The 26,979-nt window shown below is 46.3% G+C and overlaps 3 protein-coding genes across 7 annotated transcripts in view; 2 read left to right on the top strand and 1 right to left on the bottom strand.

Moving 5' to 3' along the window:
- The window catches only part of CTNNA1 (catenin alpha 1), a 117,299-nt gene that overhangs the window by 47,388 nt on the left and 42,932 nt on the right, over nt 1–26,979 (top strand). Inside the window, exons 1-3 of one of the 3 annotated variants that reach the window (XM_014271340.3) lie at nt 14,781–15,018; nt 21,935–22,015; nt 22,799–22,951. In XM_014271340.3, the coding sequence (XP_014126815.1) occupies nt 14,962–15,018; nt 21,935–22,015; nt 22,799–22,951 (291 nt within the window). In that variant the 5' untranslated portion in view covers nt 14,781–14,961. Of the gene's footprint in view, nt 1–14,780; nt 15,019–17,961; nt 17,981–21,934; nt 22,016–22,798; nt 22,952–26,979 lie in introns of those variants that run through there. The other 2 variants (XM_074552115.1, XM_074552114.1) reach the window with 2 other exon arrangements.
- LOC141730913 (uncharacterized) lies at nt 10,719–14,574 on the top strand. The gene is made up of 2 exons (XM_074552120.1): nt 10,719–11,375; nt 11,452–14,574. The coding sequence occupies exons 1-2, from the start codon at nt 10,719–10,721 to the stop codon at nt 11,743–11,745; spliced, it is 951 nt and encodes a 316-aa protein (XP_074408221.1). The 3' UTR covers nt 11,746–14,574.
- On the bottom strand, nt 11,772–14,632 carry LRRTM2 (leucine rich repeat transmembrane neuronal 2). 3 transcript variants are annotated; one of them, XM_005493107.4, is made up of 2 exons: nt 14,213–14,632; nt 11,772–13,877 (listed from the first exon to the last, which is right to left on the bottom strand). In XM_005493107.4, the coding sequence occupies exons 1-2, from the start codon at nt 14,214–14,216 to the stop codon at nt 12,328–12,330; spliced, it is 1,554 nt and encodes a 517-aa protein (XP_005493164.1). In that variant the 5' UTR covers nt 14,217–14,632; the 3' UTR covers nt 11,772–12,327. The 3 variants fall into 3 exon arrangements, with proteins under 3 accessions (XP_005493164.1, XP_005493165.1, XP_005493166.1); XM_005493108.4 differs by having other exon boundaries at nt 11,772–13,449; nt 14,213–14,353; XM_005493109.4 differs by having other exon boundaries at nt 11,772–13,428; nt 14,213–14,353.

Here is a 26,979-nt window from a genome sequence, read left to right as displayed (position 1 = left end):
TCACCCGGCACTGAAGTGAGACTGACAGGCCTGTGGTTTCCGGGTCCTCCTCCTTGCCCTTCTTGAAAATCAGAACAATGTTCCCCAGCTTCCAGTCAGCTGGGACCTCTCCAGATTGCCAACACCACTCAAAAATCATCAAGAGAGGCTTTGTGATGATATCAGCAGCTCTTTGAGGATTCTTGGATGAATCCCATCAGGCCCCTGTAGGTTTGTAGGGATCCAGCTGGAGCAGCAGATCCTGCAAGGTTTCAGGGTCGCTGGGAGCTGATGATTGTCACAATCATGGTCCTCCAGCTCAGGGCACTGGGACCCCCTTGGTCCATGATCCATGTTGAAGACAGAGGCAAAGAGTGCATTAAATCTCTGCCTTCCCTGTCTGTGGGGTGATCCTTCTCATCCTGGAACACACTGAAGTCATCTCTGCACTGCCTTTTGCCATTGATATCTTTATAAATTGTTATTATTCCCCAGTTCTGGCACCTCCAGCTCCAGCTGAGCTTTGTCCACACAGATTTTCTGCTGGCAGTGGGGGGAGCAGCATCTCTGTGTTCTTCCCATGTCACCTGACCCTGGTCTCACTGGGCACACTCCCTCCTCTTTATCCTCATTTCCAGCCTGGCCTTGGACACCTCCAGGGCTGGGACAGCTACATTTGGTTGTTCTTAGGATGTGAATTCTTACAAACTAGTCCCAGTGTTTTTAGCTGCTCCCAGTTTTGCCCTTGAGTGGGAATTCCAGACTGATTACAGGGATTAGGAATTGTTTTTAGCCTGCAGCAGTCCTGAAGCTTTTGGTCAATTGCCATTAAAGTTAAAAGATGCTGTGAAATGTGGAGGAAGACCCATGTGCTCTCCCGATTTTTCTTTTTCATTAGGGAACAGACTGCAAGACTGAAGTTGCAAATTATAGCTCTCCTGTGAGAAAATAAGATTTTTTTGAGATTTTTTTAATATTAGTGAAGCGACTGAAGTATGTTACTAACTTGAAATATTTGGCTTGAAGACAGTGGTTTTGATAGCATAGGTAAAGCAGGCCTCTCTTGATTATAACTGTATTACATAAAAGGTGACCAAACCACTTATCAGAATAGAAATCAGCCTGTGTACTTGCCTTGATAGAAATTATTTTAATAATCACCAAAAAAGTCCTATTTTCTGCTCAGAAGGAATGTGGGCTTGATTTTTTTTCCTGGCTCAGCTCACTAAAACCTGTTCATGTTCTTTATCATATTTTTCACCTTGTGCCTATGAACAATCTGGATCAAGTATGTGGACTTGTCATTTAATCCTAGTCCTGTCAGTAGTTAAAAACACTTCTCTTGCATAAGCAAATGGAGCAAACAGGATGGAGTAATTATAAAAAAACACTTTTATAACTTCTTCCAAGAGTAAACTTTCCATCAGAAAGTTTAGGGCTTGTTTTGAGATTTGCATTTGACTTTTAAATGTTTTTTGATTGATACCAGTTAATTCCCCAGGATCACTGATTGCATTTATTTCATAAAGTGACACAGGAAATCCACAAGAAGTGTCTCTATTTTATATATATTTAATTAATTGGGTATGTGTGCATAATTAATGCTTTAGAGGGATAGGGTGGTTAGGTTGTTTTGTTATTTGCATAAGCTCATATTTTTGGAGTGGTTTGCTGGTATTTTCCAGGCAGGATGGACTGGTTTTTGTTGTTGACTGTGCCAGCACAGCCTGAGGTTGGGGCAGTGGCAGTGAGCTGCTTCCTGCAGTGGAGCTATATTTGCATGACAATTGAAATTGCTTTCTAAAGCTGATGATCACTTATTAATTTGCCTGATGAAGACTACTGGTTTTGAATAAATGGACAGTAAAGGTAGGTGTCAGAAAGTTCCTCTCTTGATGATGCAGCTTTATTGGGGCATATTCAAATGATGGAGTGCCCACTAAGAAGAAGGAAGCAGTCTGCAGCTGGGTGGCATCAGCTCATTTGAATGTGGCATAAACCTTTTTCATGTGTCTCTGGACACTCTGCTGGCACCCTTTGTCAAGTTAATTGTTGTCCATAGACAGCTCTAGGTATGAAGGGACAATATTCCTGGGATTTATCTGCTGGGTGCACTGGAGTCTGCCTCCTGTTTGTGTGTGTTTCCATTTGTCCCTGTGTTGGAGGGTTGCTGTCAACAGGAGGGGCTGGGCAGGTGTGGAGCTCCCACAGCTCCAGCAGTGATCCCAGCGCTGTGTGCTCAGGAACCTCCTGCAGGGCCCTGCTGAGAAGGGACAGCTCTGCAAGGGGGGGCAGGACTTGGATTTCGCTCCACAAACACCTCTTGGTGTGGAACAAAGCAATGGTTTTAGCCAAGTTTCACATTTGTCAATAAATATTTACACTGCTGACTAATCCAAAACTTGGCGTGGAAGAGGCACTGCAGTTTGTTCAGCAGCTCCCGGCGATGAGGGTATTCTGAGTGGTCTGTAAATAACTGGAATTCCTTAATCCTGCTGTTGTATTGTTACAAAGTGAGCCCTCTGGGTGTTTGCTGAGTTTAACTGGGGTGTTGTTGTAGCTGGTCTGGAGACTCACTGGCAGGGAGGAATACCTGGCAAGAGCTCACTGCCTGTGAGACATTGAGGCCGAGGCTTCGGAGGTTCAGTAAAGCGTTGTCCTGGTTTGGCAAACCCAGCACAAGGGTGAACAGACAACTCCTAAAAGTTCAGTGGAAGGTGAACAGGCATCTCCTAGAAGTCCCCAGTCAGAAATATCTCATTTTTGTTCTGTTCAGGAGCATAGTGTCATGTTAAAAATGCAGTACCTGCCAAAGCTCACTGGGTTGGTTTTATTTTGGTTTCATTTTGATTTGGTTGGTTTTGGGTTTTTTTCTGGTTCATCCCAATCAGATGTCCAACTTTAGCCTTTTTGGAAGTTTCTGGATGCTATCTGCAGGCAGAAGATACAGCTTCCTCACTTCCATGCTCCACAGCTGCCGTGCTGTAAATGGATGTCCCAGAGCTAAGCTGGTCACCCACAGACAAGAATATTAAGTAGAGATGGCTTTTTCTGCCTGCCTGCCCTGTGGCTGTGGAATTCTGGAAGGCCTGGACCCTGCAGATACACCCTTGCTACCCAGAGAGCTTCCAGCTGTCATTAGGGGCTCCCCAGCTTGGCTGCCTGTGCTCTGGTCAGCCTTGCAGTGGCTGCTGCTCCCCTGGGTGCTGAGCTCAGTGTTTGTCCGACCTGGGAGCAATTCCAGCTATTTCCAGCTATTTCCATCTTCAGGACTATCTGGAAAGCTTGGGGAGGATTTCTTTAACCTTTAAATTATTCAGGCAGAATTTCAAGCAGCTGTTGCTGTTTGTGTGGGGATGTTGTGCTTCAGGGCTGGATGGGATCAATAAGTAGTTCCAGATCTTTACTGGAGCATGTTGTCTTCTCCTGAGGACAGCAGAGATGATGCTTTAATATCTCCTGCTCTTTAAGTGAGAGCTGTGTGCTTAGAGCTGGGGGCTTGCAGCATGGCCCTGCTGGGTGGTTTTCCCAAACAGGGGGTTTGCTCCTGGCTCACATCCTTTGGTAGGTGTGCGCTGAGGATGCTCAGTGCATGACCCCCCTCTGGAGCTGCTGGGACAGCTGAAATTTGCCTTCCTCAAAGCAGAGGGTGTTAGCCAAGCTCTGAGAGTGGCTGCAGTGCAGGGAGTGTGGTTTTCCCCCAGTGAAGTGCTGTGTGGTGCCTTCAGTGATGGAGCTGCCCTCGTAGCATTGTGTCCCTGCCCCTTTCCCGTGCTCTCACTCCTTAGCACACTGTGTCATTGTTAGCTTTACTAAGAGCTCTATTAATTTTACAGGTTTGTTCTCTAAAAGAATTCAAACCTAAAGTGGTGCTAGGGTTGAAGCAATCCATTTGAGGGCAGAAATTGATAGTCCCAGCTAACAGCACATGGCTTTAGAGGCAGAGGTTCTGGATGTGTGATGGATTATTTAGGAGTTAGTGGGAAAAGAGCAAATGCTTCCTAATAGGAACAGTTGCTGTAGGGTTGAGCTGGATTCCACATTAACACACTACTCAATATTTTTAGCTCTTTGCAAACATGTGAGTAAAACTACTTCTTGCAGTGAGATTTTCTGAATATTTTGTGCACTTCATAAAGGATATTTCAAGTATTTTAGTGGCTGTACAGTTAAGAGGTATCTTGGAAGGACCTTTCTGCTTGAAATGCATTTCCTGTATCTAATGCTATCTTTAATCTCATGTGGTCTCACAAAAACCTGTTCTACCTATTAAATATGCAGTAAAGCTGTTCTGTTTGGTAGAAGATTGTATGTTTAAACAGCAGAAGTCCTCACTGCTCCTGTATTTTAAAATTAAAGATTCAGCTGCAACACTACTTCAGATTCAGAGCCATTAGAATGGATTTTTCAGATTTATTCTCCTGATTACAATACAGAAAATTAATTGCTTTTGACTGTAAAGAATTATGACTCATTCATTATTTAAGAACCTTCTTGATGGATGAACCTTTTCCACTTACTCCGAGACTTCTCATGAAATATGGCTGGATTTTTAACTGGTACAAAGGACGCACCTCTGTCACACAGAGGCTGCACTGCCCATGCTGTGGGGAGGGAGGGGTGGAAGGAAAACCAGCAGCTCCTCTGTGTCCAGTTTGCTTGAGTATTCAGAGCACAAGGAGGAGAGTCTGCTGGGGATAACAGGGAAGTTACTTCCATGGCACTTAAAAGAAATACCTTGGTTTTATAAAAGAAAGATTGATTGCTTCATTTAAACATCAATACCCTTTCATTTCGCTTGTGTGTGCACACTACAAGTGTTTGTGTTACATACTGGGGAGAAGAAATTGGGTTTAACTCAAGGGATGTTCCCCTCTGGTCTTGGTTCAGCTTCTTGCTCCTGGTTTTTATGCTTAAATGATTTTTGTGTGTGTTTAACTTTTGTCCTTTTAGAAAACTTAAAAGAAGAAGTTAAATTATAGACCTTGTGGATTAAAACCAGCTGAAGAGCTGAAATCAGGGTTTGGTTACTTGTCAGCCCAGAAGAGTTTGTTCAGTGCCCTTAGAGTTGTGCAGAAACAGAAACAAACACGGGATTGTGCTGATAGGACATTTGTCATTTTTTTTTACAGACTCACAGAATGGTTTGGGTGGGAAGGGACCTTTAAAATCACCCTAGTCCAGCCCCCTGCAATGAGTAGGAACAGCTTCAGGCAGATCAGGTCACCCACAGCCCTGTCCAACTTGGCCTGGAGTGTTTCCAGGGAAGGAGCATCCCCCCCCCTCTCTGGGTAACCTGTCCCAGGGCTTCACCACCCTCACTGTAAAAAGAGTAACACCCAGAGCATGTGACTCCTACGTCAAATATGGTAAATAGAGCTTTATGTCATTATAATAAAAATTCCTAAAATCTTCATGGTAATGAAATTGTTGATTAGGTAACAATGATTTTGTAAAGCTTTTCCTTAAGAACAGATTACGGAAAATACTGAATCAGGGTTTTGTGGTGGGTGAACACTCTCTGAATCCTGTCTGTTACCTGGACATTCACTGCAGGAGGGAGCCAGAGTTTCCCAGTGCTGCAGTTTTCAGTTCATTTTTGCAATCCTCTCCAGTCAAATTCTTGAATCTCAATTTTTTTTGCAGTTGTCTTAACAGAGCCTACATTTAAAAGTAAGTTGCTAGTGATGTTGACATTTCCTTGTTCCTAATTGGATTTTAAAGTTTTGCATAATGTATTCAGAATACTGGTTTTTCTCTGAGGTTTGTTACCTTTGCTTGTGAGAACAACGGGGTTTGTAGTTGAGAGATGCTTTTGCTTGTAAAATTAGTCTCTGAGAGTTTAAGAAAATAGATATATCATGTGCTGCTTTGAAGTATTAGAAGGATTTGAGAGGCAGTTTGCCAACTGACATTTAAAACCCTTGAGAACTTGTTCCAGCCAAACCTTTTGATAAAAAAGTAAATGCAGCTACGGCTTAGTTACTAAAATGATTTTAGCTGGTGGTTCAGTGCATGTAATCATCTTGGAACATCCTGAGACTCGTTCTTTTGTTCAGTTCTGTGTCATGGCTTTTGGACTGTGTCTGTGAGCTTGTCACTTCTCAAACCCAGAAATCCTTCCCGTGATACTGAGGCACAGTGGCTCTGAATGCTGAGGTGGCTCATGCAAAGAACATTTCCTGTACCAGGAGTGGTTTTGGGACCTTTCCTGGAGGGCTGTGGCTCAGAACTGATGGGCTGTCTCACTGTGTGACACCTCTGAGCCTCACAGGCTGTTTGTCCTTGCCACGCTGCTGGCAGGGTGTTCCTGTTGGAAATGCCAGCTCCTGGCTGGCACAGGGACCCACAGGTGACCTGGAGGTGTCCCTGGGGACCAGGAACACCCAGGGGCAGAGCCAGGCTGGGCCAGGCCTCTGCTGGTCCTGATGCAGCTATTCCGGGGCTGGGAGTTTGGCTTTGGTTTGGTTTTCATTCAGTTTTGTTAGTCAGGAGACACCTGGCTTGGGAAGAGCCCTGCCCACTGAGGTACAGCACAAGGGTGTATTTTGCTCACTGTGGTACAACAGAAGGGGCTGGATTTGCTGTGACTCTGGCAAATGGGCCAAACCTGACTCTTCTGCTTGGGACACTGGGTGCAGACTGCTTTTAACATACCGTGAAAGAGTGAGCTTTTGGCACCTCTGCTTGAAAAGGGAGGAAGAAAGAGGCAAATTCAGTTTTACAGTATACACAATTTTAATAACAAAATGCTTCTGTACACTGCACTTGTTTTACTCCATTACTCACACCCCCTCCCACCAGAAGTTGGTTCTTGAAACATAATTTAAACACAATGCATCTAGGACTCTCTGTAATCTTGGGTTGCTAAGCTGGTAGAATAGTTCACTTACTAGTGTTTTCATTAATAAAAAGAAAAATGGGGTGGGTTTTGTTTGGCTTTTTACAAAGGAGTGGCTGGGAGATGGCAGGTGTAGCTTCTTGGTGCTTACACAGGGGTGTGCAACCTGCTTACACAGGGGTGTGCAATGCTGTTTCACCCCATCTGAGGGCTGACTATACCCCTCAAGGCTTCTGGTACCTTTCCCTAGATGCCTCTCACAAGGCAGATTTTTACACAAGATGTGAAATGCTGAATTTCCAGCTGATTCTGAAATTATCTCTAAGCATCCTGCTAACGTGGTGCCTTAAAAAGCAAAGCCCAGCACCAATTTTAGCATCTGGGACATTTGCAGTGGAGGAAGGTGTGGGAAGGGAGGAGCTGCTGCCTTTGGTTTCTGTTGTTTCCTTGCTTGTTCCTTTTGGGAGGGAAGGAGAAATACTGTATCCCCCTCTGAACTTGTTTAATTTTTATGGAAAACGTCATAAGAAAGATGAAATTCAGCTCCTGGGTAAGTTTCATAGGTCTGAACAGATGGATTTTGATAGCTCACAGATCACAAAATTAAATCAACTTTATTTCCATTAAAGTACTACAGAAATTATCTTAGACACATTAAAAATAAGCATGTAGTGCAGATTTCTGGTTTAAAGCCACGGGATGTGTCTGATTTTACAAGGTAGCAATAGGCCCTGTCTTGTAAGGGGGTAATGGGACAGAAGCTCAGATTTGCATGTGGCTGATCACTGAAAAATTGGATCATTTCTGCTTGGGGGAGAAACAAACAAAACCGAACACCGATGGAGCAGCATTCATTATGTTTCCATCTGATAGGGAACGGGAGCTCAGTGCAGAGGAGTACTTCAGCTGGAGACTGAACACTCACCCATTTCACCCTTCATCGAGTCATTTTTACTTGTGTGCATTTAAACACTGATCTAATGCAGAGAGACTAACTGGGAGCGTTAATTCAGCCTGTTCCAGGAGAATGACTCAAAACCTGAACTTGTGCTGCTGGGTTTCCATTTCACTGACACAAGGGTGAGGAGCAGGGGAAGCTGCCTGGATATCAGCAAGGATGGAGGAGATCTTTGGATGGGATGAGGATCTCAAGAGCAGTACAAGAAATTCTGTTTCTCAAAGACCCAAAGACCTCTGAGGTTGTGCCTGGAGATGTTAAAGCACCTGTAAGCAGTGTAGGATCTGTACAAACCAAGGCTGTGCAGCAGAGATTGGGGAGGGCAGGTTAACAAGCTCCTGTCATCAGCCAGTGCTGGTACTGAAATACGATTAATTTAAACCAAATCATCTTGGTTCTTGTTCCATCAACAAAATAAATCAGGGACTGCTGAGTAGCACAATTATTCCAATCCCCTCCTTGCCTGGAAGAGTCACAAGCAATTGCAAATGGAAGACAGTAACTTTAAAATAAAAAATATTAACAGCCTCTGGCTGTGTCCTTGTGCAGAGCGATGGCTCTGCCTGGTGCTCGCTGTCCCTCCGCAGGGAATTCAAGTTGACTTCACTGCTGCTGTTTGACATTCTGCGAGTTTTATGATACCTGTTACCCTAAATGTAATGTTTGCTGAATTGCTTTGCTTATGCCTGGAACCTGGCAACAAATGGGTTTGGAAATAGCAGCCGTAAACCAGAGCATTTGGGAGACTGGCAGTGGAGTGCAGAGAGGGAACAGGAGCAGTGCTGGGCTGTGCCTGCTGGCAGCCTGCTCTGCTGTGTGCAGGCCAAGCCCTTGAGCACCAGTGGACACTTGGGGCCTGGGTGGGTGTGCTTGGACAGGCACTGCAACAGCGCTTTAATGCTTGGGAAGTGACCGTGAGTGGCAGGGATGGGGAGGAGGGTTAAATGCAGCATTGCTGGAGGATCTGTCTCTGCTCTTCCTGGGTGGAATGAAAAGTTCATAAAGATGGAGTGGGACAGAGCTGGCCTGTTGGGAAAGCACCTCCTCTGGAGGAACTTCAGCTCCTCATCAAGCAGTCACTTCTTGTTCCCCTGTGGAAGACTGGGGTGGTACCCCTTGAACCGTCTGACAGCCAGAGTTCCTGGGATTGCTTCCTGCCGACACAGCTGAGGCTGTCAGAGCTCAGTGGTGACATCTGATTGGGGATGGCAGCACAGCCAGATTATTTGGTTGCCAGAATAATTAACAAGCTCAGTGATGACTTTGTCTGTGCTGGTACCCTGCAGCTGGAGGTGGAAGTCATCCCCGAGTGCCTCCTGCCCAGGCTCCCAGAGCTGGCCCTTGCCAGCCAGTGCAGGGTGAGGGGCAGTGATGCCCACTCAGTGCTCACTCACCTGCTCCTAGAGCAGCATCCTGGGCCTTGGGAGAGCTGTGAGCACTTAGTGATGGGAAGGAGCAAAGCAAATCTCCCTGCAGTAGCTAAATACCCCTGGGGACCAATATGGGTTTGTATTTTTCAGCTTAGCTCTGGCCTTCTGCTTCATGTGGGATTTAACCATCCAGAATATCTGCTCTTTGTCCACCTACTCCGCAGGATTTTTTGTAGTCAGTTAAAAGCAGTAATTGATTTCCATGAACAGGTGTAAATGGACTCATCTTAGTATTAACAGTAATAAGAGTTCAAAGATATCACTATGGAAATCCATTAGGTTTCACTGGATCATCTCTTCCATTAAAGTACAGAGTCAAGGGAAGTAAACAAAATATTGGTTTTATATTAAGGGCACTGTATGTAAAAGTAAAATGATGCAAATTAATATCTTCAAAACCAGCAATTGAAAAACCTTTATCTAAAATCTTACAAGAAGTTACTTATCTTGCTATAATTGCCTTGGACAAATTCATCTCACAAGAAAACATCAAACTGTTGTATAATTGCACCCTAAATACCTCACTAAGTGGCAATACAGAGAGAAAAGCAGAGTGAAATAGCAAACGGATTTTTGTGCAGTGGTTTTTCTGTTTAAAAAGTTTGCAGGATTGTTTAGTACGTCACAATTAGCATACTGTAATTATGGATTTGGTCAAAGTATGGCAACACTGTGAGGAATTTCGTTTCTTCATCGGGGTGTGCTGGTAATTGTTTAACACTGCAGCATTGGACACAACACATTTTTTAGTTATACATACATGTATATATATATAAAATAATTCTCCATCCCTCTGAATCTTTTAGCTTTGGTTAGAATGTTTACAATATTTGAGCAGTTGACTTAAAAATAATGTAATCCTTTGCAGACCCCCCACCCTCCCACCCTTGTGGCATCTGAGTACCACCATCGCTGCATAGATCTGCAAATATTTACATATAATTCCATAATAGAGTATAAATAGCAATATGGTACTTCTGGCTAAAGAAACCAAATTACCCCTTAGAATGAGGTGCATGTGTATATATATTTATATATGATTTTTTAAAATGTCATACTAGTTTAGATTCTGTCCCATATCGAGTAAGAAACAAAACATTTTTCAGTGAACTATTCTATAAACTAATCATATTCTCCTAACTTATCAGAAGGGGTCTTTTTTTATCTTGAATTTTGGAAGAGGAGGACAAGTGAGAGCTTATATTACAGGGGCTAATTCTGTCTCCAGAGAAACCAGTGGAGTTAGTGCATGAAAATAGCTTCCCAGCCAGAGGAAGCCTCAGCTGGGGGGGCAGCAGGGGGACAAAGAGAGGCTTCTTCCTTCCTTCCTTTCTTCCTTCCCTCTTCTCCTTAACCTTGCTGTTGATATTTGCTTTTAATTAAGGGAACCTTGCATTAAGGGTATTTACACATGAAAAGGTGCTGAAATGCTGTTTGTTCATCATCATTAAGTAATTAGCCTGAATTCATGAAAAGCATCATCAAGTGAAACCAGGGAGCCGAGGACTGAATGTACTTAATATTTCCAATCGATGCCAGCATACTGAGCCTCTCTAAAGAAGCTGCAGTGCCAATCTGGGGACACACGGAGGGCTGTCCTGCTCCTGGAGGGGTGTGTGCCCATCGTGCTTGGGGCTCTGTGTGTGTGTGTGTGTGCCCATCGTGCTTGGGACTCTGTGTGTGTGTGTGCCCATCCTGCCCGGGGCTGTGTGTGTGTGTGTGCCCATCCTGCTTGGGGCTCTGTGTGTGTGTGTGCCCATCCTGCCCGGGGCTGTGTGTGTGTGTGTGTGCCCATCCTGCCTGGGGCTCTGTGTGTGTGTGTGCCCATCGTGCTTGGGACTCTGTGTGTGTGTGCCCATTCTGCTTCAGACTCTGTGTGTATGTGTGCCCATCCTGCTCGGGGCTGTGTGTGTGTGTGCCCATCCTGCCCGGGGCTGTGTGTGTGTGTGTGTGTGCCCATCGTGCTTGGGGCTGTGTGTGTGTGTGCCCATCCTGCTTCACACTCTGTGTGTGTGTGTGTCCATCCTGCGTGGGGCTCTGTGTGTGTGTGTGCCCATCGTGCTTGGGGCTGTGTGTGTGTGTGCCCATCCTGCGTGGGGCTCTGTGTGTGTGTGTGCCCACCCTGCTTGGGGCTCTGTGTGTGTGCGTGTGTGCCCATCCTGCCCGGGTCTGTGTGTGTGCATGTGTGTGTGTAAGTGCATGTGCCTACCCTGCTCCTGCATGTGTGTGCCCATCCTGTCCAGGTCTCTGTGTGTGTGTGCCCATCGTGCTTGGGACTGTGTGTGTGCCTACTGTACTCCTGCGTGTGTGTGCCCATCCTGCCCGGGGCTGAGTGCTCATCTGTGTGTGCCCATCCTGCCTGGAGCTCTGTGTGTGCCTGTCCCGCCCATCCTGCTTGTGTGTGTGTGCCCATCCTGCCCGTGTGTGTGTGCCTGTGTGAACTGCTGCTTTCTGTGCCTGCTGTCCCTTTCAGCAAGCTGAGCCGTGAACATGCACAGAGCAAAACTATTTCAGATAAATTCACCCCAATGCACTGAAATTCCCACCTGGACCTTTGTTGCTCTTTATTTTTTTTTCCCTTTTGTTTTCCCTCCCTTCCCTTACTGGAGTGAAATGCTCAGAGGAGGAAAATCTTCCTCCTGGGCTGCCTTTGAAGTGCCCAGAGCCAGCTGCAGTGTTTGGGATCCTCCAGCTGCAGTGGAACAAACGGAGCGCACGTCCCCCACAGATCCCTGCACAGATATCCAGTCTCCTTCCCCTAAGACTGTTTGCAGTAGAAAAAGTAGAATATGGAGACTCGGGTATAAATGTTTACACACAGTCATATAATTACATAACATGAAACATTTTACATAGTTTGAGGTGAGCATCTCTTTAGACTTTTAAACATTAGGAGTGCAAGTTGAATGTAATCATTGCTTCTTTAACACTGAAAATATTATGGATTTATTTTTTAAAAAACTTAAAAATACTGCACCACTCCATAAACAATGTTTCCATTAAGTAGCTTGGAAAATTAGGCTTTATGTCAACATTTGTAAAAATTAGAATCTGATGTAGGTCCCTACAATTTTAAAGTAGGTTACTTATCTGATTTACTTTGTGATGGGCTGTAGGTATTATACTTCACATTCTTTGTAGGGCAGCTGCTGGCACTTGCACTGTCCGTAGCCATTGATGATGATGAAGGGTCCTTCGTGGGTGGGTTCGTACTCGTTATAGGGTCCTTGGTCTGACATATTGGCCATATGCAGCCGCGTTTGGGATCGGAGCTGCCTGTGGTTTTGAATCATTGAGCACTGCCTAATTCTTCTTAGTGTGGGAGGGCAGCACTTCCTGGAGATGAACACTATAAAAATGATAAAAAAGAAAGAAAACAATAAAGCCATTGTTCCTGTAATTACCCTCTGAGTGAAGATGGCATTGTTTGGCTCGGGGAACTGTTCTTCGGTGGTAACGACCATGCCTGCTGTAGTTGGAATCTCTTTGTCTCCCACATGGAAATGAGAAGAGCTTATTCTTTTCGTGTACTCGGTAGTTGGAGCTGTGTACGGTGTCGTAGCCACAGGGGTAACCACAGTCGATAAATTCCAGCAAAGCTGAAAGCCATACACTGCATCCAGAATATCCTCTCCCTGGGTGTGGTCGGGGCTGTGGCAGAGGATGGCGTGCTCCCACCGACCTTGGAAGCCACTCAACCATGTGGCCAAGGCGCAGATCTTTGAGCTGCATTCCCACAGATTGCCGGAGAGGCCCACGGTGGTGAGGGATGTCAGTGAGCTCAGGATCTTGGAATCCAGAGTGGTGAGCTTGTTGTTATCCATGAGGAGGGTTTTAAGGTTAGGCATAGTTTCAAAGACGGTGAGGTCGATGGCTTTGATTTCGTTTCCAGTCAAATCGAGCTTTGCTAAGGTGCCCCAGGTCCACTCCATCCCACATGTCAAGTTGCTAATTTTGTTCCACTGCAAGAAGAGCGTGTGCAGGCTGCTCAGCCGGAGGAAGTGAGCAAAATTAATCTTTGTCAGCTGGTTGTGCTCTAGGTGAAGCTCCCTCAGCTTGATTAATCCCGCAAATCCATTGCGAGCCAAACTTCGCAAGCGATTTGTGCTCAAATCCAGGAATTCCAGGCTACGACAGTCCCAGAACAGGCGGACCGGGATGGTCCGCAGGGAGTTGGATCGCAAGTGCAAGGTCTGTAGCTTGCGAAGGCCGTAGAAGAGCTCGGGGTGCAGAGAGGATAACTGATTAAAAGAGAGGTCCAAATTCTGCAGGTTAAGCAGCTGGCTAAAAGTTGTGTTTGGCAAATGAAAGATTTTGTTGGAACTTAAGACTAATTCCTTAAGTTTATACAGTCCTTGAAAAGAATCTTCTCTGACTGTTGCAATTTGATTATGATCTAAGTGAAGCCAAGTAAGTTGACTGAAGCTTGCAAATTGATCCCTTTCAAGTTCAGTAATATAATTGTGCCTCAGTGACAAACCTAGCGAGCCCTTTTCAGTGGTGTTTGGCACTGAGTGAAACCCCTGAGAGTCACAGTAAAAGAGCAGCTTCTCACAGCGACATTTTGGTGGACAAGCCATGCCCAAGGCAGGCAGCATTTTTAAAACCATACTCATTGCATATAGTGCTGCCAGCATACGAGCCCCTAATGGCCACTTGAAATGTAAGCCTGCAGAATATAATTTAGGAAAACAACAAGATAGGATAGCCTTATCAGTACACTTGGAATATCACGGTGGAAGATTTCACTGCAGATAACATTGCCATGCATTTCCAACAAGCTAATTCTAAATGCAAGAAACAACTTACTACGACAAACCGAATACTTGGACATTACACTTAGGAGGAGGCTTTATCTCGATTACGGAGGGTTACAGTGGCGCTATCGGAAAACATTTTTTTCATAAGGTTCAGTGCAGAGCAATCAGCTTTAGCATCTTAACTGCTCCTTTAAAGCAGAGCTGTCATTCATTATACAAGGAACAGAGAAACGCAGGAACTTACCCATTCTTTTGAGTACATTGGAGGGTGCATTCAGTCGTAGTTTGAGACTCAACCCCGTGAGTCTGTGAAAGGCTCTAATGTAAGACAGCCTTGAATAATTGACTTGGTTTAGTGTCCTTTGATATTAGTGCAAAATCCACGATGCTCTATTGGAATATTCCTTTTGAAATTGCTGCCTTGATCTCCTCTGACAGGTCTGCAATTTTTAAATCTTAACACAAGTTTTCGTCCTCCGTGGCTGCTCAGCTGGTTAATTGAAGCTCACGTTTTCCTTTTCCGCAGCTGTGGCTTCCTTTAGTCCTAACTTGTTGATGGCAGATGGGTGGCTTATTGCTGAGAGAAGCTCCTGTAGTAGCATGAGTGCATTTACTGAAAAGCTTTTCAGGGAAGCGGTACAAGAATGGATTTGCTTATGCGCTGCGACCACACAGGGCTCTATATAGGCTGACGTCACCTGGTGACGTTCCTTTTGTTTGGGTTTTCCAGAAGCTTTGCTGTTTTAAAGCATTGTGCTGCATGCTGTGATCATGTTAAAGACCACTGATAGAGGGGGAAAAATCCCGCGGCAGGAGTCCTTGGTGCCCAGGACAGCAGGAGCAGGAGGGACTCGCAGCACCCTGCTCCCCCCACGTCTGCGCCGGCTCTGCTCAGCTGGGGTTAAAAGCAGCGCAGAGCCGCCGATGGAAGTGCCTGAGTGCTGCCTGCTCCCACTTTCCTGCTAAATCTCCCCGCATGAAAGGAACTTTTAGATGCAAAATGCGCAGAGTTTGAATAGAGGATGCTGGTCAGCACCGGCTTTCATGGAGGTGAGAGGGATTGGGCAGCTCAGAGCTCTGTCTGGCAGCTGTGTGCGACTGTGGTCCCTGCAGAAGTGCAGAGAGCAGTGCTGGAGCTGGAGCAGGAGTGTCAGGAAGTACAGCCCGGGAGCAGGGCACAGGGGCAAGCACTTCAAGCCAGGAGAAATTTCTGGAAAAAGCAAAGCTTGCCTTAGGGCACAGGAAAAATTTAATTGGAATCCAGCTTGACAGTGTGCGGTTATGAAACTAGAAAATCTATTTTCTCCTCCCAAACGGTGGCTTTTGTACTTGCTTTTTCCTGGGCACTGGAGTGCAGGGTGGAAATGGTGAGATTGGCATTTCCAGTCGGGGCTCAGAGCGGTTTGAGGGCTTCCTTGTGGTCACCACAATGTCCTGCTGCTGTGTGTCCCCTCAGAGAGGGGGGACACCCCTGCAGGAGCCCCTGGCTGCAGGGTGGGTCTGTCACAGTTACCCTGTGAGTCGAGGGCTGCAGAGCTGTGTGTGCTCTCCAGCCCCGCCGGGCTCTGGCTGGAGCGTGCACACACGGCCAGGAGGAGGACAGTGGGCTCTCCTAGGGCTGTTTGCTTGCTTTAAAGGTTCATTGCCCTTCATTATTCAGAGCAACCTCTCCTCTGGGACAGCTGGTATTGAAAGGTAAATGACCAGGTTCGATTGACATTTTTGTATGATTTTAGGATGCATGTGCAGGTAAAGCCTTTGGAGCCACTGCTCTGGTCATAGCTCAGTGTAGGTGCAGGGGGGTGCTGGTTTCCTGCTCCAGGCAACTTGGATAAGCTTTTTAAAAATTTTCTCCTTGAGATATAAAGCAACAATGGAGAGGAGGCGCTTGAAAATGTTTGCTGTGTAACAGCGAGGTATCATCTCTAACCTCCAAGATCTAAAATGAGCTGAGAATATAAAATTTCCCATGATGATGGAGGAGGATGAATTGTGTTTAAAATAAAATGGCTGTTTACCTTTGTCATTAAGTGTTGGTTCCTTGCTTTGGTTCCTTGGAGGTCACTGCTTAAAGCAAAACCTGCTATTCTCTGCCTGCTTGTCCCTTGGTTGTCCTGTGGTGGAATGGTGACGCTGCCTCTGGTGCCTCCTTTCTGGGATGGGCACACTCAAGGGGAGCACTGAGTGGAAAGTAAAGTGATGGAGAACGTGAATGCACAAGAATAAAATCTCAAAAAAAGCTAAAGCAAAACAAATAAACCTTACCCTGAGCCCATCGGGAAAGTAGCATTCTTTAATCATTAAGCAAATTAGGAAATGTTAGATAAATTTCTTAAATTGCTCTGCCATAGTAAATGTTTTCACATTTGCTCCAGTGTGAAAGAAATCCATGCAAAGAAATTACTTATTTATTATAATAATAATATAAATATTTATTTATATTACTTATAAATAAACTTATTTAAAGAGATTCTTCTTGTTTAATGTTGAGGGTACAAAGAGCTCAGGCTCAGCTCCAGCTGTCCAGTGGAACCTCGGCTCTGCAGCACCTGCAGAGGATTCTTGGAGCAGCTCTGTGCAACACCCTGATCCGAGGCACTGGTTTTAATTCTAATACATTTCAATATGTTACCATAACATTTAACTACAGCATTCCAAAGGGTATAATTAGAGGTCAACTGTCAGCTCTTTCCCTCTTCCCAGGAGACTGAAATTAGGTATGGTTGGAAACATTTTGCTTTTTTGCATCAATATCTGCTGGTAGGTTCCTCCCACGTTAAGATTGTGTAATTTGGCATAGAGTTAAGAGTTAATGTTCGAGCACAGTGAGTTGCTCCTTTTCTGAAGCTCCCCATTCTTTGGCCCTTAACCAAACAAGGGCTATTTAGCACCTTGCCAGCGAGTTTCCTGTTTAGGAAACTGTTAACGCAAACTTTATGGGCGCTTTTCTTAGCAAAACATGTTTTTATGTGCACTTGCTGTGAAATAACAGTTATTACCTCAAGTGTGCATCTCAGTCTCTGAAGTCTGGAACACTGCAGTAACATTTATATTGCTCCTTGCGAACTGCCTAGGGTGTCAGGGTGCAACAGACTGGGAATAAACCCCCAGAAAACTCAGGCAAATGCATTTCTTCTGAGCCTGAGTAGTCATTGCCCAGCATGAAAAGCCATGTCTGATGCCACCTGGGCACTTCTGCCACAGCAGGAACTTGATGGCAACCTGAACCCTCATATACAGTGTGGACAGAGAAATTGGCAGGAATAAGCTTGCTAGGACCAAGGGTTTTTAGAGCTTCTCACCTACCCTGTTTCTGGAGCAGCAACACAACTGGTTTTCCTGCTAAACCCATGCGCTGGGAAAGTAGAATTGCACCCTGAGGCGAGCGTTGTCATTTAGTTAGGCTGACATCTTGTGGAAGCCTTCCTAGTGTATTAAGAGCAGTATCCAAGCTAATTTTACTGGATGGAGATGTGGGGGCTGCATAGCTTTGCTGTGCTGGGGGCCTGGAGCTGCAGGTGAGGCTGCAGCAGGTGGGACAGGCAGCCCGTGTGTGGCACTGCCAGCAGCCCGTGTGTGGCACTGCCAGCTTGCCCTTCTGCCTGCAGGAGTGGCAGTGGGAATGATTGCTGGGCGTTTGCACCTCGGGGACCATGGGAGGATTTGATGCTTTTTGGCCAAAGGTTGTGTTTGTGCTGTGTCACAGGGCTGTGAGGCAGGAGGTGTGGCTGGAGTGTCACCATGCGTGCTGTGTCACTTGGATTTGCTGCTGTGGAGGCACTGAGCCCTAGGAGGGGACACACGGGACAAAGGCACGTTGGAGGTGACCCAGCAGCAGAGATGTGCCCAGGGCTTCAGGCCAGAGTCCTTTGGGGCAGGGCAGTGGGAGGGATGGGCACTGAAGGTTGGGTGTCCTTCATGGGAGCAAAGGGCACATATGGTGGCACGGCATGGTGGCTGTCACCTCCCTTTCCAGCAGCTGGCACTGGCTGTAATTCCTCCTCGTACCAGGGTGAGTGCAGGAGCCACCCTTCCCCTCCCTGTGGTGCAGCCTGGCCGTGGGGAGGGATGTCAGGGTGGCGGTGCTGTGGCATGGCCAGCTGGGTGGGGGGACAGTGCAGGCAGCTTTATTGTCACTCAGGTTCTTGCTGAAGCCTGGGCAATGCCATGCAGCCCATTTGCTGTGCTGAGCTGTGCCTGGCTGTGGGAGACTCCTTCCTGCAGCAAACCAGGCCACAGTCCTGCTTCCTGCACTGGGATGTGAAAACACTGCTGGAATTGGCGTGGGTCACACCTCAGTGCTCACACTGCCTGGCCTGGATCTGCCCTGCTCTGGCTGGCATTGGTTGGCAGCCCAGCTGTCCCAGTGATGGAGGGCTGTGCAGGGTTATCCTCTGGACACAGAGCGAGCCTGGGTGGCAGGGCAGAAGCAAGCGTGGGACACAATGCACCCGAGCACTGATGTCCGATGTCCCCTGGCAGCAGAGCTCAGAGGTGGCACAGTGACACACAATGACACACAATGACACACGGTGACACACAGTGACACACGGTGACACACTGCCTGCCCACAGGAAGGTGTGCCAAGCACTCACTTGTAGCTTACTCAGCGCCCAGCATTAACCAGGATGCTGCCTGTTGTACTGACAGCCCAGGAGTCAATTCCCAGACACCTGAAGCAGAAACCTCTCTGCCAACCATCCTTTTTGGTGCTTGTGTGGGGGTGGAGGTGGCACAGTGTGGCTCTCAGCAGTGCTGTATCTGGCTTACATCTGGGTGCTGATTTGGGAGGGACATGGTGGGCTCTGCAGGGAAGGTGTGAGGTGCTGCTGAGCAGGAGGTACTGTCTCCCTCAATACCTCTGTGGGCTCAGCTTAACCCAAACTGATGATGAACCTTTAAGATTACCAGCAGATGTTTGTGATATTTAGCTACAAAAGCTTATCTTTGAGTAGCTGGTTACAGGACATGCTCTGTTGATCCTGGTGGAATGCACCACCACCACCATGCTCATGTACCTCTATAGATCAGTTGGGATTAGATTTTAACCTCCATAGCTATAGGAAAAGCTTGGGTCTGTCTTTTGCTTGTCTGAATTCAGATGGCACACCTACAGCAGGAAGGCTTTGTGACAGAAATGGTGATTCTGCTCCCCTCCCTGTGTACAAATCCTCTTTCTTTGCTTTGAGCATTAAAAGAGTCCCCTCTGGGGATGGTGGTGTGAGCTGGGATTGCAGGAATGTGGCAGGGAATGTTTGTGGAGCTCTGCAAGGGGAGCAGCAATGGTGGGGGAAGAGCAGAGATGGAGGGAGTGGGGGTAACGAGTAATTTTTAACATAAATTCTATCCTCTTTGATAAAGATCTGATTTAATTTAAAGTAAATTTGCACCATGGCTAAATTTATTATCCATGATACTGGTCAGAGTTGGGATATCATACTGCAGAATGATTGACATGGTCATCATGACCCTATTAAATCTACTGAATCTATTAGCTGCTCTCTGGCTGCAGGGTTTGTGATTCCCTCAGCAGAGTTTTGTGCTGAATATCTAAAAATCCTATTAGAAATCTGAATATTTGGGCTTCACTCTTGTGAGTCCTCCTAATCCCGTGGATAGCAGGAGCTGCTGGCTGGGCTGCCTTGTCCTGCTGGGTCATTAGCTGGCTCCTCAGTGAGGGCTCACACCAGACATGAGCACCAGTTTTTAATGGTCAGACTAATTGGTTAGTGGAACAAATTACCCAGAAGAGCTAAACTGGCACTTGGAGCCTTTAAAACATGATTTATTAGTTGAGAGAGGGAGCCCAGCTCAAAGAGGACTTTTCAACTGTAGGGTGGAACCAATGGGTAAAATTCCCGACTTGTGTGGCAGCCTGGACAGAGTGACAGTGCTGTGGTCAGGGGTGAGCCTCAGCATATTTCTGTGCCCATGAGGGTTTGTGCTGCCATGGGCTGTGCAGGTCTGCATGTGTTCCACCAGCTCCTAATGGGTTTGTTTGGCACCACAGTGTTTATTATGCTGGGGGAAAAATGGTCAGGAAACTTCAGCTGGGCAAAACTCGACATTGTTGTCTCGAGGACCTTGGTTGGAATTGGCTGTGGTGGTTAAGATGTGGCAGCAGGGTGTGTGTATCCACTGAGGTGTCCTGGGTCTGTCCTGCTCTGCCCCCACTCAGCCCTAGCAAAGGATCCCAATTAGTGACTCCATGTGCTAAATCACCAGAGCTAAATTAGCAGGATGCTTTATCCTGTAGCCTTCTGAAGTAAATTCTGGTCATGCTCTTGACAAGCTTCTGTACTAAAACTTATGCATACCAGCAAGGTAGAAATAAACTGGAGCTGCCTTCCTAAAGGGGGGTTGGATTCTACAGCTCTTTCTGTGCTAGGATGTGGTGTAGTTTCATAGGAACAGTTAAGCAGTGAGAAATCAGTGCTGCTCAAGCTTTAATGTGCTTTGTTGGGTGTTTTGCATAGTGTTCCATTAGTGGAGGCCATCTCTTGGTTTTCCTCTCATCCCAAAGGCATCTGGTGCTGTGCACCGAGGCTGTGGGCTGTGAAGCCAGGGACAGCAAAGTGGAATTGATGGGTGGTATCGCCTCAAATCCCTGCTCCTGCTTCTTGTTAAAATGGTAATGTGGGAGCACCCGGGGAGAAGTAAAATGGCACTTCTTGGAACAGCTGAATGTTTGGCTTTCTGCATAATAGATGAGCATATATCTTAGATCCAAACTTATTCCTGGCAAAAAAACCCACTGTGTGGGGAGGGTGCTGTGGGTTCAGTGAAACGTTCACGTTGCCGTGGGTAAACAGGGGTGAAGCAGCTGCCACTGCAGGTTGGTGTCTTGGAGCAGTTGTGGCTGGGGCAGTGCCTGGTGGCAGCTTCTGGGGTCACTGTCCCCCTGTCCCCCACAGGTGCCACCAGCATGCCAGGGCCAGAGCCATTGCCCAGGGAGTTTGTCTGTCATATCCCCTGAGCAGGGCAGCAGCAAAGTGTTGGGTAAATCAGTGCATTAATCTTCACTTTATTTAGAGCCTTCAGCTTTGATTTTTTAATGTAGAGCAAAGAGGGGGCCAGCACTGGGTGCTGCTGGTTTGGCAGTGTCACAACAAGCTCCTGGGTTTAGCTCCAGTCACTTTTCAGTTACCTTTTGTGATGAGAATCAAATAACTTGATCATGGCGGTGACAAATCTTCAATAATTCATTACACTATAATGACATTACAACATCCTAACTCCCTCCTCCCCATTTTTTATTTCTGCTGTAGAGTGGACTTGATGTTTTAGATTCAAGGCTGTTCATCCAGATATTTCACACCAGCCTGTCACCTGGAGAATTGATACCTGGCATACACTCACTGCAGCACTGCTAAATGGTTTTTCTTCTCAACTGGATAATTATATTGATTGTGGCTTAGGACTTCAGAAATTGGATTGTGGTTGAATAAAGTGTGTTTTGAAACCCTAAATAAGCTATATTAAAGAGAAAAATCTCCTAGCAAAACCAGACCACCATCACTGTCTTATCTGACTCCTAATTTGTTAGAAATGAGGATATTTTTGACCCAGTGTCTGATGGAAAAGGGAAGCTGCCCCTGCTGCTTGGCCCTTTGGCCTCTCTAACAACGGGGCTCAGGCGAAACGTGCAGGATCAAACCTTGGCAGCTCCCCACGGGTGGGCCTGGAGACTCACTTGAAATTTCACTCACTTTGAATGTCTTATCTAACAAATGGTTTATAAGGATTTGACTTTTGATTCTGGGCTTTTGGCTGCCTGCTCAGGAGCAGTGTTGTGTGATCCCTGGGTGGGGTGTGCAGGGAGCAGTGCCTGCCTTATCGGGGAGGTGGAGACTCCACAAACCTCAAAAATAGAAACAGAAGCTTACCATATGCTTGAAATGAATAACAACTGGTTTAACTTTGAGACCCTGGATACCTGTTCACCTCTTTGTCTGCTGTTTTCCAGGCTGGCCGCAAGGAGAGAAGTGATGCCCTGAACTCTGCCATTGATAAAATGACCAAGAAGACCAGAGACCTGCGCAGGCAGGTGAGGAGTGGCCACAGGTGGTGCTGGCTGAGGCACAGGAGTGCAGCGCTGCCTGCTGGGGATTGGTTCCTGGTGGCACTGGGTTTGCTGGCCTGTCTTCAGTGAATTAAAGGCCAGAAGCTTCCAGTGGGAAGCATGGCATGGGAATGTAATTCTCTGTTAATTCCCTGTGAACTGTGTGATACAGATGTTGGAGTCTTAATTATCCTCATGTCAAGAGAGATGAAAAAACCCAACCAAAGCCCCCCAAAAACAACTTTTACTTGATGGACTTGGAAGATAATCAGTGATATTTTATAGTGCTGGTGGTGTTCATCTCAACCTATTTTATTTGAGAACTGTTTTTATGTAGCATCAGCTTTTTGTCTGTTTGGCTTTAAAGCAATATATTCCCATTTTTGAGTAAGTGAGAATATGGATCAGGTTTGTTGAAAAATGTTTTTATTCTAGCAGAAAAATAAAAAAGTTAAATCAGTGTGTTGTTTAATCAGCTGAGGGAAAGCAGCAAATTTACTCAGACAAAACCAATATGAGCTGCTAAATCAATATTTGTGGCCAAACTGGTGACTTGCACTTCTATAACTAATCCATTTTTTAAGGAGATTTCATTTAAATTGAAGCAAAAAGTGTGTAGACAAGACTTAGTGCAGGGAAAGCCTTGGTCACACAAAGGAAAAAGGATCAGTGACAAAAGTAGTTTAAGCTGTACGTATTAATACAGTAAGAGGGAAACAGCAGTGGAACACTACTGAAGAATAACTCATTCTTTTATTTTTATTTTAGCTCCGCAAAGCTGTTATGGACCATGTTTCAGACTCTTTTCTGGAAACAAATGTTCCTCTTTTAGTATTGATTGAAGCTGCCAAGAATGGGAATGAAAAAGAAGTTAAAGAATATGCCCAGGTTTTCCGTGAACATGCCAACAAATTGATTGAGGTAAGATGGTACAAATTAAAATTTAATTGTTGCTAGTTAAATTAAGGCAAGACTAGGCAAAACAGGTTTTTCAATTCTGCTGAAGCACAAAGCAAATTCTGTAATAAATTTCCTTTAAAATTTTATTTGAATGAATTTAAACACAATTTAATATTTAAATAATTGAAAATGTAAGCTTATCAAAAGGAGCTGTTGAATAACCCATGTAATTGTGGATATTACAATGTGAGTGCATGATAAAGGTTTTGTTACTTGAAGGTGGTCAGTTGGAGTAAGGGAGACCAGGGCACGATTGTCCTGCTGGACAGTTTGACCCATTGCTTTGAAGCCTGGAGGGGTTTTCTTTCCAGTAAAATCCCACTGAATATAAACAGGTCTTTTGTGTGAAGGCTTTCAGAATGAAGAGCTGCCCTTGTGTGTGTAAAGAGCAAACAGAACACTTGGAGTGACAGCACAAGTGATCCCTGCCACCCCTCTGTAAGGAAAACCCAAAGGCTCTCTAGCTGGTGGAACTGCAGAGCAGAGCTCTGACTGGGGGGGAAAACCAGATTAAATTGGACCAACGTGTCTTAACTGGAATCCCAGGATCACTGAAGTTGGAAAATCCCTGCTAGCCCATCGAGTCCAAGCTGATCCCCACCTTGTCCCCAGCCCAGAGTTCTGAGTGCCACCTGCAGCCCTTCCTTGGACACCTCAAGGGATGGGCACTCCAAACCTCCCTGGGCAGCTCCTGCCAAGGCCTGAGCCCCCTTTCTACAGGGAAATTCCTGCTGTGCCCACCCTGAGCCTGTCCTGGCAGAGCTTGTAGGCCATTTCCTCTTGTCCTCTCACTCATTGCCTGGGAGAAGAGCCCAACCCTCACCTGGCTGCTCCCCCTGGCAGGGAGTTGCTCTCAGGGTCGTTCATGCCCTGCTGAGGAAAGCAATTTCCATGGGTGGTGCTGCAGAGAGCAGCAGCAGAGCCTGCCCCTGTTCATGGATCACCTCGGGGCTCTGGGCCCCTCGCCACCGCCATTGCGTGAGAGTTCTGTGCCAGCTGATGCTGAATGGCACGGAACAAACAGCTATAGGTGTTGTTGGGGAAACGTGCCACTAGGAATAAGTGTCAAAAACTCCTCTTGTGCTCTTCCATGCTTTGAGGCTCTGGCTGGTTGTGCTGAACCTCAGCAGCTCCCCAGGAACAGTCCCAGGCTCTTTGTGTGGTTCTGCTCTCTCGGTGTCTCTGTTTGATAGCAGAGTCCATGTGTCTCCAGGGCTTGTGGGGAATACTCACACAGCTGGGCACATTTAAATTGTTCAAGAATGAGACTGATCAGACATCAGTAAAAGTAGCTTCTGACTTGCACAATGTATTTTTGGTAGAGTTCTGAGAGCACTTTGCAGCTGGCCCATAGTCCAGGGTGCATGAAGTTCATCCAGCTCTTTGGAGCTCCTGTCTAAGCAATGACAATCTTTTAATTCTTTGAAGGCATCCATTTTTCTCTTTTGGCTTGTCATGTTTCAGCATCCATGCTGTCCTCCTAGAGCTGCAAAGTTATTCTAATCTAAATTTTAAGTAACTGACGTTGTTCTGCAAAGCAGCATGTGGAAGGAAGGCAGGGCTGCTGTGCCCTGCCTTGGCAGCAGGATACAGCCTTGGGAACACTTTGAAGTGGGTTTGCTCTAAAGCCTCCCTTCTTCATGTTGCAAGCCTGATTTATCTAGAAAATTATTTTTAGGGCTTGTTTACAGTAGAAGTTGAATCATGTAACAATAGCAGTGCCTCTTCTGCCAGAGTTCTGCTACCTCCTCAGCAGATGTGTGGAATTTATTGGCATAATTAAAAGGAATAATTGTGCTGCTCTGTCCCTGAGCCTCTCCCCAGCCCTTGCCAGGAGCCCTTTCTCCCTGTCCCCTCGGAAGCTGTGTCCCATTGGAGCAGCCACAGTTCCATCCTCACTGGCACTGGCCCTACCTGCTGTGCAAATGCCAGGCTGCAGAGGAGCCAGACTCTCTTGTCTTCCAAGGACTATTCCCCTGAAAGTAGACATTCAGCAATATTTTTGACTGACATCAAAAGCTCCTGCTAAAATGATATGCTGCTGCAACAGCTTTTTGAAGGCTTGGTTATTGCTTTTGCTGTCTGAAATGTAACTGTAGTTGTAGTGTAGCATGATGTAGATGGTTTATAAACCCCTTCCCTGAATGGAGATGGATTAATATATACACTTAGCTTGGACAGAAGGGAATAGTGCTCCTGCAAATCCTTTGTCCTGAGGGGCAGGAGAGCCACCAGCATTGTATGAAATGTCAGATTCCCTGTGCGGGAGGATGGCTTGGGGAGGGTTGTGTTTGAAATGTCTTGTGCCTCTGCCAGAAAGGAGAAGGATGTTTGCCAGTTCCCTCTTTATTCTGCTGTCGGGCAGGAAACTCAGGAGAAACAACAAAAAATTGTGTAAGAGCAGAGCTGAAGGTGTTTTGCCTGGTGAGATGGGCAGTGATTGCTTCCACTGCTTTCAGGGGAGATGTGTGTGCAGGGGGTTTATCAGAACTGCTCTCACATGTGCTGCTGGGTGACTCAGGACACCAAATGTGCCCAGCAGCTGCAGCACTGGGTGGAGCTGTGCTGTATCCTGCCCTGACAGGCTCCTGTGGTTGGGATGTAGAGGGGAGCATTGCCCTTCCCTCCCTTTCCTCCCTTCTTCCCTTTGAGTGGGGATGTGCAGGAGGTCCTGCTCTGTCCTGGGGAGCTCAGCACATCCCCACTGCATTGCTGGGAGGGTTTGCTCCTTGGGTTAATGCCCCTGTGTCTGTGAGCTGGAGGAATCTGTGACCCAGCCCCTAGAGATACATAATGAGATAGATTTATTTGATTTCATTTTTCACACTAAACCCTGGCAGGTGTTGGCTGGACAGGAGTGACAGTGCTGGTTCTGCCCTGGCTGAGCACAGGGAGTTCTTGCTCCTGCAGTGCAGAGCTGTTTATGGGCTCTCCAAGTACCCATAAAGAGATGCAAGCACATGATTTGGGTAATTTCGTTTTGAAATGTTCCCTTCTTGGCAGCACAGCACTATCTGCTTTTGTGGTTCCTGACGCCCAGGCAGCCAAATTTGACCAAAAGGTGCAATAACCACAAAAAGCTGATTTGCCTGCTGGGTCTGTGTCTTGTAGAGAACCCATACCAAGAGCATCCCAAAGGGCTCCCATCTAATTTGTTTCCCACGTAGTAAAATCCTAACCCTTTTATCCTGCCTTTTGAAAACTGAGGAACACTAAAAAAGTAGAATGAGCCTTGTCTCAGTTGAATAATACGTTTCAAAGATAGCTTTCAAAATTGCTCTGTGCTAACAGACCATTAACTCTGGCTGGATTTGGTTAAAGGAGTTTAATTCAGGAATTGAGAAGCCAATTTCAATGTAACACACAAGAATAACAGAAAGGACGGCATTTGTGGAACCAGCCTAACAAAAAGTTAAATTCACTTGTAAACTATGGAAGTCTTCCCAGTCTGCAGCCTGTGAACAGATAACTCCAGTCCAGTGTTTTTTCCCACTGGGTGAGGCAGCCTTGGCTCCCCAAGCTGGCTTTGCTGTTGAGGAAGGACAGCTTGGCCCTGGCACCCTTGGAGTGCCCGTTCCTGCCCGGGGCTGTCCTGCAGTGCTGCCCATGGGCACTGATGGCACCGAGCTCCCCGCTGGCTCTGTCCCTGCCAGGCTCTGAGCAGTTTGTGCTGAGCTGCCTTTGTGCTGCTCCCCGGGGGTGCTGGGGCTGCTCCTGCACAGGGACAAAGCCAGACTTGTTAAACAGAAACCTTTGCTGCGCTCTTGAATGCTTTAGAAAAGTAAAAATTAGCTTGTCAATTTGTCCCTGGTTACTCTGTGACATAGTGTAACTCTGGGGAGTTTTAATGGAAAAGTTTTTCAGACATTAAGAGATTAGGAAATAAAAGGTAAATAAGGAGAGTGTCCGGGTTAAAATCCTCCAATTTGCTTGCTGAAGAATATTTTAGAGAATATATTTGTAATTCCTTAAAAAGAACAAATGACCTC

Source organism: Zonotrichia albicollis, chromosome 15, assembly GCF_047830755.1.
Source record: "Zonotrichia albicollis isolate bZonAlb1 chromosome 15, bZonAlb1.hap1, whole genome shotgun sequence".
Taxonomy (NCBI): domain Eukaryota; kingdom Metazoa; phylum Chordata; class Aves; order Passeriformes; family Passerellidae; genus Zonotrichia; species Zonotrichia albicollis.
The sequence above is the reverse complement of the archived record's forward strand: the minus strand, read 5'-3'. Positions and strand labels throughout refer to the sequence as shown.